Here is an 18,033-nt window from a genome sequence, read left to right as displayed (position 1 = left end):
CCCATGCCTAGCCACCTTGCTTTGCGAGTAAAAACTGATACATACACACAAAATATATATATGTATAAAACCATTCACCACGGAAAACAGTGTGCCGGTGGCATAATCAGAAATGAGCAGGAATTACATCTTCCTAGTCATGGGTTCAAGTCCTACATTTCCCTCAAATTCTTAGCAATGGCTGTTACCTGCCTCAACAGTCCATGCATGCAGGGCACAGGTAGTGACTTTGGCTGCAGTTATGTGCCTTCTGCAGCATGCTCACCACCACCACCACTAAATATACAGCTTCAAACATCAAGTAAACATTACAAGTCAGAAAGTACTTGGGGGAAACAAACTTAAATACCATTGTTTTGTGAAATTCATAAACTGACATATTCTGTAGTTTTAAATATTCATGAGTATTTTCTTTGACGTTTACTGGTGCCTATTCTAGTTTGTCACACAGCTACACAGTCATGGAGTACAGAGTACTGTTTTATGCTGATACATATGTTTAACTGAACTGCATTATCAATAAATAATTTCCTATTATGTATGGAGTGTGGAAAGCAGAAGTCGATGGAGGGAATTTGTGGGGATGACCAGGAATGATGTGGATGAACAGGGTGAATGAGGTATTGGATGTAAGAGGGATATACATTGAGCAAGAGAATGCATGAGATAGGAGTCCATTGAGAGTAGTTGTAAATGTGTGATGAATAACACAACCCAAGAGGATATCCTTCTTGTCCGCTCTATATGAAATTAATGAACATAAACTAGCTCTGGCTGCTGAGCCCTGCTATGAGGGGGTGATCTTGCTGCATTGCCTCTGACCCGAGCAGGTGCTAAGATGGGTGGGGCAACAACTGGGCTTTTGAATGGGTGTATGATAGGTGTAAGGTGTGTATGGTTTGACCACCCTTAAGATGGGAGGGGGGGTGGAGGGGTGTGGAGTGTTTTCGGGGATGAAATGGGTGGGAATGTTTTTGTGCCTTGTCCTTTTTGGCTACCCCCCTGGTAAGGGGAAAAAAAGCCTTGGTATATGTATGTATGAAAATACCTTTTGGTATGTGTGTATTTATATACCAAGGGGCCTCTACCTCCTTCTAAGGGAGGTAGCCAGCCAAGGCATACCCTCTCCCTATCCATCACCCATTATTTCCCTCTCATCTTAGCTCCTTGTGGACACATGTACATTATTTATTTATTTATTTATTTATATATATATATATATATATATATATATATATATATATATATATATATATATATATATATATATATACACACACACATATACCAAGGCTTTTTCCCCTTCCAAGAAAGGGAAAGGCATAAAAACACTCCCACCCATTTCATCCCTAAATACACTGTATATATATATATATATATATATATATACATACATACAAATGGTCCTCTCCCCTTTGTAATGGGGTGGCTGAATCAGAGTACATACCTACCTCATACATAATTAACACGCCTCTCCCATCTCAAAACCATGTGGATGAGGTTATCTATGTCCCCCACCTCACTGTGGGAGTCACAGGCAATGAAGTGACGTACATCATTTCTACAACAGGTCTTGACAGCCAGAGCCAACTTACCTCCATTGCTTTATCATATGGTGACCCTAACACCACATCATCCACTCACAATGGTTTACAAAGCAGATGATAACACTATTCCTTTGAGTTGTGTCATCCTTTTATACATTCAAAATTTCCAACCATTCACTCCTATCTTTTGCACTTTCTTCCTTGCTCAACAGACATGCCTTGTGCATTCAAAGTCTGCTTCATTCCATCCACCCACCTCATTCTCAGTCTTACTCTTATATCAATTTCATCCATTTTTGCTTTCCATGTTCTTTTTTGATAGTTTGCTCTCACTCCATATGCCCAAACCACTTCAACATTCTTTGATCTTGTTAGTTTACTTATACATTGAACACAATACTTGTAATTGCTTTGGTGCCACATTCCTACATGTAGTCTTCCTCTAAACCTCTTTTCCACCTACCTATAATGAACTCTACATATATCTATACACCAAAAACCTTTTCCCCCTTATAAAGAGAGGACTTCTACATAAAGTATATACATATATACATATATATATATACATATACATATATATATACAAATACATATATATATACATATATATATATATATATATATATATATATACATATATACATATATGAGTGGCAGGGTGGTGAGATAAACACCGAGAATCAATGAAGTTTTTATTAACTGACGTTTTGCTCTTAACAGAGCTTCTTCAGAGTGTACAAACTTGGTTGGGAAATCAACAATTCTATACCTTACATCATTCCGCATTCCTTCCTTAACCCACCCCCTCCCTCCCTCTCGTATCCTTCAACTCCTGTAGGACCATCCAGCCAGACGTTTTGGACAGCTTAATAAAACCATTACGATGGTTACAGCAGGGCTGGGATGCTATGAAAACTGTAACCATCGTGATGGTTTTATTAAGCTGTCCAAAATGTCCGGCTGGATGGTCCTATAGGAGTTGAAGGGTACAAGAGGGAGGGAGGGAGGGGGCGAGTTAAGGAAGGAACGCGGAATGATGTAAGGTATAAGATTGTTGATTTCCCGACCATGTTTGTACACTCTGAAGCAGCTGTTAAGAGCAAAACGTCAGTTAATAAAAACTTCAACGATTCTCGGTGTTTATCTCACCACCCTGCCACTCATTTTGTCGTCCACTCCTCAATATATATATATATATATATAAAGGTAGCTTATGTTTGAAATGTAAAGTTTACAATCAATGCATTCTACCAGCAATAATCTATGGGTGTGAGACTTGGAAGCTGATGAGGGCGATGGAAACAAAGCTAAGGTCTGCACAGAGGAGAATGGAGAGATCAATGATGGGAATAACACTGAGACCAAAAGAGAGCAAATTGGGTGAGAGAGCAGATTAGAGTGAAAGATATTGTGGAGGCAGTAAAAGAGAGGAAGTGGAATTGGGCAGGTAAGTTGGTGCAAACGACTGATGAGCGATGAAGCAATTGTGTTACTGAGTGGATGCCGCGAGATACGAAGCATGGAAGGGGGGGACCAGACAGAAGGTGGAGAGATGAGATTGTGAAGTTTGCAGGAGTGATGTGGCAGAGGATGGCATGGTCATGTGAATCATGGAATGCTATGAAGGAGGCCTTTGTTCAGCAGTGGACTCAGCATGGCTGATTTGATTGATTGATGATGATATGTTTTAATGTCACACACTCCCCCCTATCAGGAGGCTAGGACAGTGTCCCTCACAGAGGGCTTTGTAGCATGGAATTTAATGATCCATGCCCTTGGTTTAACTTCGCTGGTGGCCGGATTCGAACCGCCCTCATCTCGACCTTCGCCGCAAGTAACGACGCCCTAACCTGCTCAGCCATATATATACATACTAATGTCTTTTTCCCCTATACATGGGAGGTAGACAAAGTCAAAGGCATCACTCCCCACCCATTCCATCCCTAAATACACTCCACTCCCCTCCACCCTTCCTCTTATCTTGGCACCTCCTGGATGACGGGGCATCCCTGCATCTTGTCCACTGCCCTGGGTCAGAGGCAGTGTCACAAGACACAGCACATCCACAGCAAGGCCATTTCATTAAATTGGCGACCCCCCCTCTCCATCCCCTCATCATCAAAGTGTAGTATCTGTTCCACATAAAGTACATATACAAATAATATTCTCTTTAACCCATTCAACTCCGATGACAAGATGTCTTGTCATTTGGTAAAATAAAACAAAAAATCATAATAAAACAACAAAATGTTTGATGATCAAACAGCACCAGAAAAATATGACGTCATCAGTCCTCCTCGAGGAGGACTGATGACGTCATATTTTTCTGGTGCTGTTTGATCATCAAACATTTTGTTGTTTTATTATGATTTTTTGTTTTATTTTACCAAATGACAAGACATCTTGTCATCGGAGTTGAATGGGTTAAGGGGGGAGGGGTGACGAGTCAGTGCATTCATCCATGCTAAAAGATCCACTCCCACTACCCCTCCTATCTCAATTCTTGGGGATAGTGTTGACTGCTCCCACCCACTGTGTGACTCACTGCACAGATTGAACTAAATGAAGCGAGACACAGTTCATTTGCCACAGGGTCCGCCCGTCAAAACACATCTTCACTACATAGCGACGTATCACCACCTCCACTCATCACAGCATGGAGTGGCTGTAGAAAACTTCCCTTTAGGTCACATCATTCACTTATCCATTCACAATCATCCTCTACACATTCCTATTTCTTGTATTCTTTTCCCTGCTCTACTGATGTACTACATACACCCAGACTTTTCACTCTGTTCACTTATCACATTCTAAGTCTCCTCAAGCTTACTCCATTTCTGCTCTTCACCTATTCCTCCTCTATGTCCAAACCACCTTAGAACTACAGTCTACTCTATGACAGGTATTTTTTTTAATACAGTGAGTCCTTGTTATATGGTACACATGCATTCCTGAAAACCTTACCGGAAATTGAAATTACCGTATACCGAACCCAAGTCTCGACTTATGGCAGATGTACCTTCTCCCTGCTCTTTCCTTTTCAAAACATCTAATTTTACCTCCAAAACATGAACGGATACCGTATCTGTGAATTTTTTTTTTACTGTCAATAGAATCGAGGATAGTAATTACCAAATACCGTAACTGTGAATTTACCGGATAAAGAATTACCATATAAGGAGGACTCACTGTGCCTGTTTTTCAAAAAACCAGAAAATTTCATTCATATCTCGGAGAGTGTTTACTGCCTGACGAGAGGTTCATAGCTTTTAACTTTCTATTAGGCGGTGCTCCATTACCAATTGCCTCTGGTTGTTGCCAGATGATTTTATTTAATTTTAAGAATGCCTTGGCCTCTGCCTTCTACCACACTGATGGTACCGAGGGACCAGCAATGGGTAATCATTGTGGTCCTGCAAGATGATCTTTAAGAGAACGGTCTTCCTGTTGCTCATCTTCCAAACCCATCACGTGCTCTAAGTAGCTGGCACTTAGCCTATGTAGTGGACCCAAGGTCTCTCTATTAATCTGACTAGGTTCTCCCAACTACATATTTCACACAAGGAGAGCTGGTGACTGTTCCTCTCCTACTAATATAAACTGGTAACACAGGAACATACATACATACATATACCAAGGCTTTTTCACCCTTACAAGGGAGGGAGCCAAAAAGAAAAAGGCATAAAAACCATTCCCACCCATTTCAACCCTAAACACACTCCACTCCCCTCCACCCTCCCTCTTATCTTGGCACCTCCTGGATGACGGGTCATCCCTGCACCATTCCTATGTTTACTAAAAAAAGTAAACATAGGAACAATCCCACGATATTACAATACTGACATCAGTCCAATGTTTCTTCCCATAGACCAATGGGAGGGCTGAAGGACTATTGCCAGTCACTAACGAGGCTCCAGATTTAAATGATTATTCTTAACCTGACAATATCACTTACAGAATTTGTTCTACATCAGGGTACAAGATATTATTCATGTAGAGAGCTCTCAGTGGTAAAACTGTTTAATCCTAATTTCAACCCTTTGGTAATGATGATGGGTAGTATGGTATGGTCATGTAAGATGGATGTCAGAGTCACCTGCCTCCTACCCCTCTGCAAAACTCACCACTGTCAGCTTCATCTAGGGATACAGCCCTGATGGGCTGACACTTGGTCGTCACACTAGACCAGTGGTCAGTAACCCTTATAGTTAGAAGAGCCATCTTTTTTTTAGTTTAATTGAAATGTTGTGCTGTCAGAGTTGCAATACAAAAATGTAAGTTCAAATTAGGAAAGACATTTCTACAAGTCATAACAATAGATGGCTACATATCTTTTCGAAGGTGAATGTACACACACACACACACACACACATATATATATACATACATACATTCTATATATATATATATATAAATATATATATATATATATATATTTGTGTATATATATATATATATATATATATATATATATATACACATACACACTATTTGCCTGGAATGTTTTACAAATTTACAGTATATGACATCTTTGTTTTGATGGAATAATTATTTTGTAAGAAGCTTGTGGAGCCACACAAGTGGCCTGAAACAACTGCAAGTTGCCAGCCACAGTACCAGACCTAAGATCTATTTCCATCAGCTTCATATATACTTCATCCACCTTTTTGCACGGGGAGAACTGACAAATGGAAACTGCTCCTTCCTTCCTACTACCACATGCTAGTGATACAGAAAGAGTCTCACACTAATAAAATTCAAACATGAGACCTATGTTTCTTCCTAGAAATAATTATGGAGGGATCTGAAGATCACCACCAACTACTCTTCAGCTGCAGGTTTCCAGTTTACAAAACTTGAGTCAACAATTGTTGTTACTGTCAACTCCTCCACTACAAGATCATTTCCTATCCCGTGAAGAGTTAAATCACCCAGTGTTAGCTAAACTATCTAATATTATCATAGCAAAGGGGTTAACAAACTCAATCTTAATTCCTCTGCTTGTCACACCTAAACTGAATAAAATCTTTTGGTGTTTGCCAGATTAGAATCTATTAGCGTGCATCATCATAGTAAAAAAGTTCAGATAATTTCAAATCTTTCTATTCAACAATCTACTTCACGATTTTGTTTTGGTTATTACAAGATTAATTTAAATTTAGGGGTTGATCTCTTACTAAAGTAGTTAACTCTAATACTGCAACTAGTATTTTCCAGACATAAAACCTAAATTGTGCATTCAAGCTGAAATATAACAGACATCGATAACACCTTCCCATCTCCATAGAAAAAAAAAAAAAAAATATATATATATATATATATATATATATATATATATACACATATATACACACACACACACACACACACACACACACACACATATCCTTGAACACTGTTATTGCTAGCATCCTTATAACACTACAATTAATGAGAAAATAAGTAAATCAATAAGCAAATACATTCTTCTGCTCATCATAATGGAAACATAAACTTAATTTCATCATAGTTGCATGTCCAATAACAAAGTTTTCACTTCTATGTTCACATGATATCTACTGGTACCAGTTACCGGCATATATTAATATAATCCATCGAGTTTGGAACAGAACTGTATGATAGTGGCCAAAAGCAGAGTATGGAATACAGTATATTTAATATTTCACCCAGCTGGGCAAAACGTTAAATATACTGGTTCCCATACACTGCTTTTGCCCTCTCTCCTACATTGCTGTTGCAGTCATTGCTCCGTCTTACTCATTTGCAGCAAAATAATGAATGTCAATGGAATGACAGTTTACTGACAACATAGGATACAGATTTGGAAGATAAAATACCTTCTTGCTTACACAAGTGATGGATGGACTAGACAGTTCTTAATTATCAAATAATGATATATCTGGACTTGGACAGAATTGATTAAACTAGCTACACGCCTGTACAAAAGAATCACATTACTAAATCACAGAAAATATAAATTTCTATAAATTAAAGCACAGATTAAAGCAATCAAAACTATACTTAAAACAGGATACTGCTTTTTACCAGGCCTTCCCAAACTTTAAGTAAACACATAACTACTGACTAAACAATCAGCATTCTAACTGACTAAAGAAGAAATATCAATTCCTTTAATTTGAACATATCCACTGGATATTTAATAAGGCTAACACCAACAATTTCATTTAGCTAAACGAGGGTTGGGTGTACGACAAAATGCGCGTCTAGATTAGTTAAGACTTCCTTTTAGCCTGAATCTAGACCCAGGTAATAAAATTGTCTGCCATTAGCTAAAACAAAGCATACACCAAATTAATGGAATTAAACCACATTCCTCCTCCATCATTCCAAAATCATATTACAATGAACCAATCCAGAAAAAAGCAAAATGTAGCAAGTTATTGCCATTAAGATGAATATCCTAAATATTCTATCTTTGATTCATAACAGTATGAAAATTATGATCCATAATGTTTAGACCAGTGTCCAACCTTTTGTAAATTTCTGCAACATCATTCAAACTAACACTCTGATGTGACTTTTGACTTTATTGCACATAAAATGTGGCTGAAACTTGCAGCATCTTACTGTTATACCCTACTGGACATAAATCATCACTTAAAAATATACTTGTGAGTTTCACAACTTTTCTCTCTGATCTGTGACCCATATGAGTTGAACATCATAATTAAGATGCCGAACCTGCCGAAGAAGGTCCTGATATTCCTCCATGGTTGAGCCATTCATGTGACATAAGCGGCCAATTCTTCTAAGTTTGTTTCTCTGCAGCACAAGGAATTTCACTGTATCCAGAGTGACTGTTGTAGACACGTTGAACCACAACACCTGGAATATCCTTACTACATTAATATAAAATCAAGAGAACATCTCCCTAATCAGAGTATTTAAATTCAAGCACAATAATAAATGATATTCACTAAAAATTTCTAGAATCAAGTAGATATGATATTTATTCATAAAAACCTCACCATGCATGTACGGTTACTTTTGGAAGGCAATCACAGTGTGGTATTGATCAATTTAGAAAACAGATATCATAAAGACAACACAAAAATAAAACCTAAAAGATGAAAGGGGAGCTGAATGGGTTTTTCTGGGTGTGGAGTGAGTGTACGCTTGGACTTGGCTATTTTCTTTATAACATAAGAACATAAGAATGAAGGACACTGCAAGAGACCATAAGGCCTACACTAGGCACCTCCGTATCCATCACCACCTGTCATCCCCATCTGTAAAGTTGTCTAATAATTTCTTATAAGGGAAAGAAGGTCCTACACTATATACATATGTACCAAAGGCTCCTTCATACTTATGAGTGGGGTAGTCAAACCAAAGTACACACTCACTTCATACATACATACACCAAAGGCTTTTTTCCCCCTTACAAGGGAGGTAGCCAAAAAACAAAGGCATAAAAACCCCTCCCACCCATTCCATCCCTAATACACTCCCCTCCCCTCCACCCTCTTATCTTGGCACCTCCTGGATGACAGGTCATCCCTGCATCCTGTCCACTACCCTGGGTCAGGAGCAGTGTTGCAAGACACAGCACATCCACAGCAAGGCCGCTTCATTAAATTGGTGACCCCCCCTCTCTGTCCCCTCATACAGAAAAGGAGAAGACGGGGAGAAATCCCTTCAGGCTGCTTCAAATTTTTCTCACACACACTACCTCACCCCCCACCCATTCCACCTCATCCATCACAGCATCATCCATATACAACCATTCTCCACTCACCCCTATCTTCTGTCCTCTCGTGTCCTTCCTCAACAGACATTCCCCTCTTCCCCAAAACCCCTTTTACCTCATCCTAGGTCACCCCCTCATGTTCACTCCCTCCACATCTGCCTTCCACACCTCTTTTACTAATCTTTCTTCACTCATTCTTTCCATGTGTCCAAACCATCCCAATACTCTTTCATCCACCCTATCTCCCAACTCCCTCTCCACCCCCGTTCTCCTCCTCACTTCCTCATTTCTCACTCTATCCAGCCTAGCAACCCCTATCATACTTCTCAGACACCTCATCTCAAACACATTCAGACTCCTTCTCTCTTCCTTTCTTATATTCCATGTTTCTGCCCCATACAGTACTGTTGCCACAATCACTCCTTCATACAATCTCCTCTTAACCCCTTCCATACGGTGCCGCACACGTAGGCGTCATGAGGAGCAAGTGGATTCGCGACGCTGCCATATCGGCGTCTTGATTATATTTATTGTAGTCGCCCCTGTGTTTTTACATTCTCCCAAATGCGACCTGAATCCCATTCTCTGTGGTTTTCAAAATTCGCGGGTGAAAGAGAGAACGATCGATATAAGCGGCGACTATATCTTATGATGCGAATATTATTTCGTTACGTCATACGGCTGGCATTGGCTGCTGCCCGCGAGATTTAAGTCCCGTATTGAAGTGGTTAACATCCATTCCCAAATGTCTATTTCTCATTACACTTTTTAATCCACCAAGACATTTACTCGCTTCTCTCAATCTACGTTCTACCTCCACTCCTCCCTTTCCTGCCACATTTGCACCCAAGTATCTAAAACTATCCACTTCCTCCAGTCTCTCTCTCTTAATACTCACTTCCAGTCTGCTGCCACCTTCACCCCTTGTACATCTCATCACTTTACTTTTACCCACATTTATCTTCAACTTCCTTCTTCCACACACTCTCCCAAACTCTTTCACCAATTTTCTCAATCCCTCCTCTGATCCTGCTACAAGTGCAGTGTTGTCCACAAACAACAGCTGGCTCACTTCCCACTTTTCTCCATTTTCTTTAACCATCTCCAATCCCTGATCCACCACCCTTGCCTTTACCTCTTGCACCACCACTTTATAGACATCAAAACCCATTCAATGTCTCTCTCATCTTGGCACTTTATTGATAAAGGATCATCCCAGTCTCCCACCATATCACTAAAAAACATAATATATACATACATACATATATCAAGGGCTTTTTCCCCCTTACAAGAGAGGTAGCTAAAAGTCAAAGGCATAAATCCACTCCCACCAATTTCATCACCATATACTCCACTCCCATTCACCATCTCTCCCTCCCTCTTTCCTTGACTCCTCCTGGATGACTCGTCAGCCCTGTATCTCACCCATTGCCCTGGGTCAGAAGCAATGCAGCAAGACAAAGCACATCCACAGCAAGGCCACTTCATTTAATTGGTGACCTCCACTCTCCATCCCCTCTTTCAGAAAAAGAGAAGATGGGGATAAATCCCTTCAGGCTGTGTCTTGTAATATATATTAAATAAACAACCTAAATTTCTCTATCCTTGCACATTTCTCTTGCCATGAAACCATTTCTACACCTCCAGCTATCAATACAATTGTTTCAGGTGTACTTAACAGACTACTTTTATGAGGAAAAAAAAGATTATCATGATATCCAGTCTCTGAATATTTTTCTGTGCATGCTCCTACACATCCATTCCAATTTAGATCACCACCAGGGATCCTACAATAGTCTGTAAAAGCTAGTTCCAGGCACAAATGCATAAGAATAAAAATATTATTATGATAAAATGTGCAACATACCTCAAGATGTGTGAGAGGGTTGTAACAAAGTGCTGTCATGAAGGTGGTGTCATGCAGCCACTCAAGCTCTCCATCTAAGTAGAGGGTTTCTAAGTTTGGGGTGTGCATGAGAGCATGCCGCAATCTTTGATTAGAAACTACTCCAGTGATAGCTAAATGTTTCAGATGTGGGTGGGCTGCGGCTGGGATTGTGAAGTCAAGTCTTTCATCGCAGTCTTCCAAGCTATGTTTACCCTATATATCATACAAACATGTGAGTTTATTTGGTCCATTAACCAAATGCATATATATATATATATATATATATATACACACACACACACATATACACACAATAATTCAACAAATATTCAGAAATGGAAGGTGAACTTTGCATATTACTTTCCAATGAAATTACCTTGTAGTCTCCAGACAGATGAAGTTTTATAAGTGATGGGCAATTTCTTGCTATGATATTGTGAATCTCAGCTACAATAAACCAGTCATCCACTAGATGAAGTTCGAGAGTCGTCAGGTTGGCACCACAAGCTTCCAGAAGTTGCTCATTGAGGTGCATGGCACAATGGTCATACATGCTGACAATAATGTGGTTCAGGTTCTTATGTCTAGTGATAACTTCCATATCAGGCTCTTCTTTGAGGTCTTGGAAGACAAAATCAAGGCGTAGCTGCTCTAGGTGTGGGCACAGGAGTGAAATATACATCTCTTCTGTTTGAGGATTGAACAACCAGAAGTTCTTGAGGTTAAAGGAGATGTCTCTCAGCATCATGTCCGGGTGGTCCACCACAGACGAAAAGTCATCTCTTTTCCCAAGCCTGTTATTAATGTAATCAAACATTTCTCCTCGTGACTCAAAGATAAGAGAGTCAGAATTACAGTTGAAAGCACAATGTTGAAGCCATTCTAAGGATTTGACATTATCCAGAATGCCCCAGCAACCTCTGCCAGTAATTCTTGTACCAGAAATATCAAGTTTCATCAACTCCTTGCAAGCAGCTATATCTTCTACTTCGGAATCAGACAACTTTTCTGAACCTTTCAAGTCTAATTCTATAAGCTTTGGACAACTGGATCCTATGCCCTTAATCATAGCTGGAGTGCAAATATACTGAATACGCAAAATACTTAGGCTAGAAAGGTGTGACAACTTTGTAGAAAGTTCTTCAAAAATTCCAGCACGCCAATAGCATGAGCGGCCAATGATGAGGCGCTCTATATTTGAACATTTATCCAGATGATCAAAGAGAACCTGAAGGGAATAATTATAACAAATTAAAAAAGGTACATATATTCTTAGAATCAAAATGTAAAAAAAATAGATAAATAAATAAATACATACATACATACATATACCAAGGCTTTTTCCCCCTTCCAAGGGAGGTAGCCAAAAAGGGAAAGGCATAAAAACACTCCCACCCATTTCATCCCTAAATACACTCCACACCCCTCCCACCCTCCCTCTCATCTGAGCACCTCCTGGATGACGGGTCATCCCTGCACCCTGCCCACCGCCCTGGGTCAGAAGCAGTGTCGCAAGACACAGCACATCCACAGCAAGGCCGCTTCATTTAATCGGCGACCCCCCCTCTCCGTCCCCCCTTGCATATAAGGAGAGGACGGGGAGAAATCCCTTCAGGCTGCGTCAAAATAAATAAATAAATAATAATAATTCCAGTGTGGCATATACATTATATCAATTCTTAACTTTAAATAAAGAAAAAATTGCTTTGAAACTCAAAATCTTTTGAGCATTAATGGTCTCCAGGAACGAGTTAATTTCAAATTCTGAGCTACCACTATATCTGTATCTTATACACATACATACATACATACATATACCAAGGCTTTTTCCCCCTTTCAAGGGAGGTAGCCAAAAAGGGAAAGGCATAAAAAACACTCCCACCCATTTCATCCCTAAATACACTCCACACCCCTCCCACCCTCCCTCTCATCTGAGCACCTCCTGGATGACGGGTCATCCCTGCACCTTGCCCACCGCCCTGGGTCAGAAGCAGTGTCGCAAGACACAGCACATCCACAGCAAGGCCGCTTCATTTAATCGGCGACCCCCCCTCTCCGTCCCCCCTTGCATATAAGGAGAGGACGGGGAGAAATCCCTTCGGGCTGCGTCAAAATTTACTCACACATACTACCCCACTCCCCAACCCCCGCCCATTCCTCCTCATGCAATCACAACATCATCCATATACAACCATTCTCCACTCACCCCTGTCTTCCGTCCTCTCCCTTCCTTCCTCAACAGACATTCCCCTCTTCCCCAAAGCTCCCTTCACCCCATCCATCCACCTCATCCTAGGATGTCCCCTCATGTTCACTCCCTCCACATCTTCCTTCCATACCTCTTTTACTAGTCTTTCTTCACTCATTCTTTCCATGTGTCCAAACCATCCTAATATTCTTTCATCAACCCTATCTCCCAGCTCCTTTTTCACCCCTGTTCTCCTCCTCACCTCCTCATTTCTCACTCTATCCAGCCTAGTAACCCTAATCTTATACACACATGTACAAAAGGCCATACCTTATCAAGGGGTTTGGCTAAGTCAAAGCAGACACTCCTGTATCACAAATCTTAAATTCCAAGTCACATGATTGGCTTTGGAAAACATCCCAAATACTCCAAATAAAAATTAAAATTGTACAATACCTTGCACATATTTGCTTCAGAGAACATCTTGACTTTGCCAAAGTCCATTTCTAGGAGACAATTATTGAGAAACACAGCCATAACCTCCTGCAGCACTTGCCGAGACTCTTTGGTACGCATATACACACTATCAACATGCTTGATGGCCGAAAGGAAGAGTGAGTCATGAAGAGATACATGAGAATGACATGTGAGCAGTCTTCCTAGTTCTGCTATACTCTGCACTGTGAAAGCAAAAAAATAACCACGTAAAAACATGACCTTATTTCTCTTTTCCATTTATAGTGATGTATATCAGTGGTCTAGGTAAATGGTGAATATCTGTTGAGCTGGGGAGGAAGAGGGTAAAAGAAAGGTTTGAGTGGAGAGTCTCTTTGGCTTAGAGAGAGCCACTACATCCATTCTAAACTTCCTGAGCTATGAGCTATACTGATAAATAAAAGGGTAGTTGATTATCCTTGAAAAAGGAAAAAATATTATGGGTGTCCACATGAAGACTTGATAATCAAACCTTACTTGTGTAAACATACAAAGAAATACAAATATTGCCATGTACAAATTTTGTGTATACATGCGTATATATGTGAATTACTATACCTCCACTATCATATTTATGGTTTGAGTTTTCTGTGTTTTTATCTTTTTCCTTTTTACATTTTTCTGATGCACATCTTTTGACAGCATCTGTAAGAAGTTGAGTAATTCTTTCGACAGCATGACTGGAAAGTGTTGGGACTGGTTTCACTTTGGGCATTTTCTGGAAAAATAAAGCAAATCTATGCATCACTGGCTCCCACCTAAGTAAAATTAAAAAGAAATGACAAAGTGAGAAAAATGTACACATAATAAAGTTGAAAAAGCCTATTCATCAAAACTCTTTCTGCTAAGTAGTGACCCCTTGCTCACGATTTAATTCATACATGACTATACTTAATTGTACTTGAGTTATGGTTCTACCTGGAGGCTGTTGCTAGGTACTTAAAGGCAGCAGGTTTTCTGCAAGGGATCAGGGGCAATAGATTGACTGATTATATAATAAATATCAACATATAAAAAAAAAATAGAGGCACAATTTACTGATGAAAGTGAAAAAAATTACAAATAATGTGATTACTCTACATCAGATGTAACCTGTAGATTTGCAAGAAGTTTTTCAGGGGTAAGTGGGTGGCTGAAGTTCAATATTGGGTGGCCTTAAGTAACTAGTTTCATTCCTGTATGTGTAGTATCATAATAGTTTGTGATGTTATGAAGGAATACAAAGGAGATGCAATAAGCAAATGACTAACTGGTCCTTACAGCGCTGCTTGCAAATTGAAAGGGGGTGTAAACAGTTGAGAACCATTGACTTAAGTGCATAAGTTCACAGTACTGAGATATAAGTTAGACTGGGCTTGTCAATTGTATTTCAAAGTACAACATGAACAGGTTATTTGTTCTAAACATTTACAATGTGGTTAAAAAATATATATACATTCTTTGATTTCTTACAGATTAATTTGTAACCATTATCTCTTGTGACATTACCACAGTCCACAATAAAATAATCATCTATATTTGTATCAAAGAATCCATGGAACATTTTAATGAGTGAAATTAAATTATCTCACATTCTATGTTTGAATAAACTAAATTAATTAAATTCACTTAGATATTCTTTGTGGGGTTATCACATAAATGAGGGATCATTTTAGTGATTCTACCTTGCACCCTTCCTAATTTATCTGTCTTTTAAAAGATATGGGGAACAAAGCTGAACATAGTATTTATGATATTAATGGTTTTACTTACTAGTCATTCTAATTTGAACCATTTAATAATATGCATTGTAGAACCACTATTACAGCTACTTTATAAATTGACAAAGTTGAGGACCATCTGAAGACCCTGCTATTCTAGAATAAATCTATCTCTATCTAGATACCAAAGGATTCTTCCCCCTTATAAGGGAGATCAAGGCACACACTCACAAAGGATTACAAAGGCAGAGCATGCCGACAGGAGACCTCCTGGTCCATATCTAGGTCGGTTGATTCTCTGTATTCTTAGTTCCCCATACTGGGGTACTGATTGTATGTTATAATGCAATATTAATGCATACTAGTATACAGCCATATTAATGCACACTAGTATACAGCCATATTAACCCCTTCCATACGGTGACGCCTACGTAGGCGTCATGAGGAGCAAGAAGGTACGCGAGGATGCCGATGTTGGCGTCTTGATTATATTTATTGTAGTTGTACCTGCGTGACCCCCAAACTCTGTAAACTGGCTTCATCATATTTTCTATGTTTATCAAAATTCATGGGTGAAAGAGAGAACGATAGATACAGCGGTGACTTTATTTTTTATAATGCGAGTATTATGACGCAACATTGTACGTCTGGCAGCTAATGCTGCCCGCGAGATTTTGACCAGGAGTGAAGTGGTTAATGCACACTAGTATACAGCCATATTAATGCACACTAGTATACAGCCAATGCTTTAGGGACTGTTTTGAGGTGCCCCTATGGACTAGAGCCACGCATAATTTTGTCTATGTTAGAATGAAATCTACCTTTACCAGCAGGGACCCAGAGACACGGCTGACTCTATGGAAGGCCCTGGTACAGCTGCTGCTAGATTATTGCGATCAGTTATGGTCACCCCACCCCCACGTTTTCGTCTTGAATCAGTCAAACTAACGATGCCATGATATGAATTTAATGTTGCATCAGGAATTGCAACCACAACCCTTATTAAGGTACAAGCCTCGTTCTTGCCATATAAGGCTATGCCTGGTTAATGTTTTCACTGTTCTATCTGCTAGTACAAGTACTTTATAAATTGAGAGTTGAGCAATAATTGATTTACTAAATAGGAATCAGAATAAAATTTTAATGTTCATTTTAACAAAAAATTAAGAAGATCAGAACCATGCTGGCTGCCACCCTCCCTTCTGAAAGTCCAAAAATCTTCAATTCACTCCCTAAGGAGATTAGAGGCATGTCTGGGTGCACGGTAGAGGTTGGCTCAAAGCTGCAATAGACATGTTCCTCAGAACAGTACCAGATGAACCTCCTGTGCTAGGGTATACAGCCCAATGTAGAGCCTCCAACACAATACCAGACCAAGTGGCTCTGCAAGAAAGAGAAACTATGTTGTGCTGCAGCGGCAGACCACCGTGGCTGGATGGGTTACCAGACCATCCACTGATACCAGGATACCCCTACAGCCACCACAACACCCTGCCAGAAGCAGTACAGAACCAAGGACAACTTGGAATGTGCGGAAGCCGACTTCAGCCGTGTCATTAACAGACAAAATTACCGAAAGTATACCGAAAGTAAAGTAAGTGGTTCTGTAAGAAAGAGAAACTATTTTGCGCTGCAGCGGCAGACCACCGTGGCTGTGAAGCAGCACTTCTAGATGGAAACAGGTAAACAAGTAAATACCACTTCTTTCAGTATACTTTCTCCTAGACCTTACCCATGTGGAAGGGGAAGGAGAGATTTCTTCAATCGTGTTGCCCATGTAAACCTTAAAAGGCGACAAATCGGGACGGAGTGATGGGACTAGGTATCCCGCTTTTTGTAATATAAAACCATCCTTCGAGAAGTCCAGAATTATACAAATTATTCCAGCCCATGGTAATGGTTAGGGTCTTTGACATGCCTGTCAAAACATGTAACGTATTAACGGGTCTGTTTACACTTGTACTCACATAAAAAAAATAAGTCAGCCGACAAACGTTTAGTTTGCAAGACCTTTACTCGTGCAGTTTGTTTGTTTGCTGCTTGTCTGCATACTGTGTATTGTATAATTGTTACTCCAGTGCGTAACTAGGGTAACATTACACAAACAAATTAGTATTTACATACCTCATTCAATTCATTAAAAACTTGAAGAACTTCCTCAGAACGTCTACGTTTTCGTCTTGAATCAGTCAAACTAACGATGCCATGATATGAATTTAATGTTGCATCAGGAATTGCAACCACAACCCTTATTAAGGTACAAGCCTCGTTCTTGCCATATAAGGCTATGCCTGGTTAATGTTTTCACTGTTCTATCTGCTAGTACAAGTACTTTATAAATTGAGAGTTGAGCAATAATTGATTTACTAAATAGGAATCAGAATAAAATTTTAATGTTCATTTTAACAAAAAATTAAGAAAAATTACCCAAAATAATCATAAAACATTTACAAATGAACCCATTACCTGAAATGTAAACCTTTTATAATCATAATAAACAAGAA

At 39.5% G+C, this 18,033-nt stretch overlaps 1 protein-coding gene across 1 annotated transcript; it reads right to left on the bottom strand.

Annotated features, from left to right (window-relative positions):
• Positions 1-6,890: 6,890 nt before the first annotated feature.
• LOC143039466 (uncharacterized) lies at positions 6,891-17,836 on the bottom strand. The gene is made up of 6 exons (XM_076209561.1): positions 17,654-17,836; positions 14,388-14,547; positions 13,791-14,014; positions 11,523-12,374; positions 11,126-11,359; positions 6,891-8,393 (listed from the first exon to the last, which is right to left on the bottom strand). Exons 2-6 carry the CDS (start codon positions 14,542-14,544, stop codon positions 8,187-8,189), a joined length of 1,674 nt encoding a protein of 557 aa, XP_076065676.1. The 5' UTR covers positions 14,545-14,547; positions 17,654-17,836; the 3' UTR covers positions 6,891-8,186.
• Positions 17,837-18,033: the final 197 nt, after the last annotated feature.

The sequence above is a fragment of the Oratosquilla oratoria genome, chromosome 26, assembly GCF_046742065.1.
Source record: "Oratosquilla oratoria isolate Oo_2021 chromosome 26, ASM4674206v1, whole genome shotgun sequence".
Lineage (NCBI taxonomy): Eukaryota > Metazoa > Arthropoda > Malacostraca > Stomatopoda > Squillidae > Oratosquilla > Oratosquilla oratoria.
The sequence above is the reverse complement of the archived record's forward strand: the minus strand, read 5'-3'. Positions and strand labels throughout refer to the sequence as shown.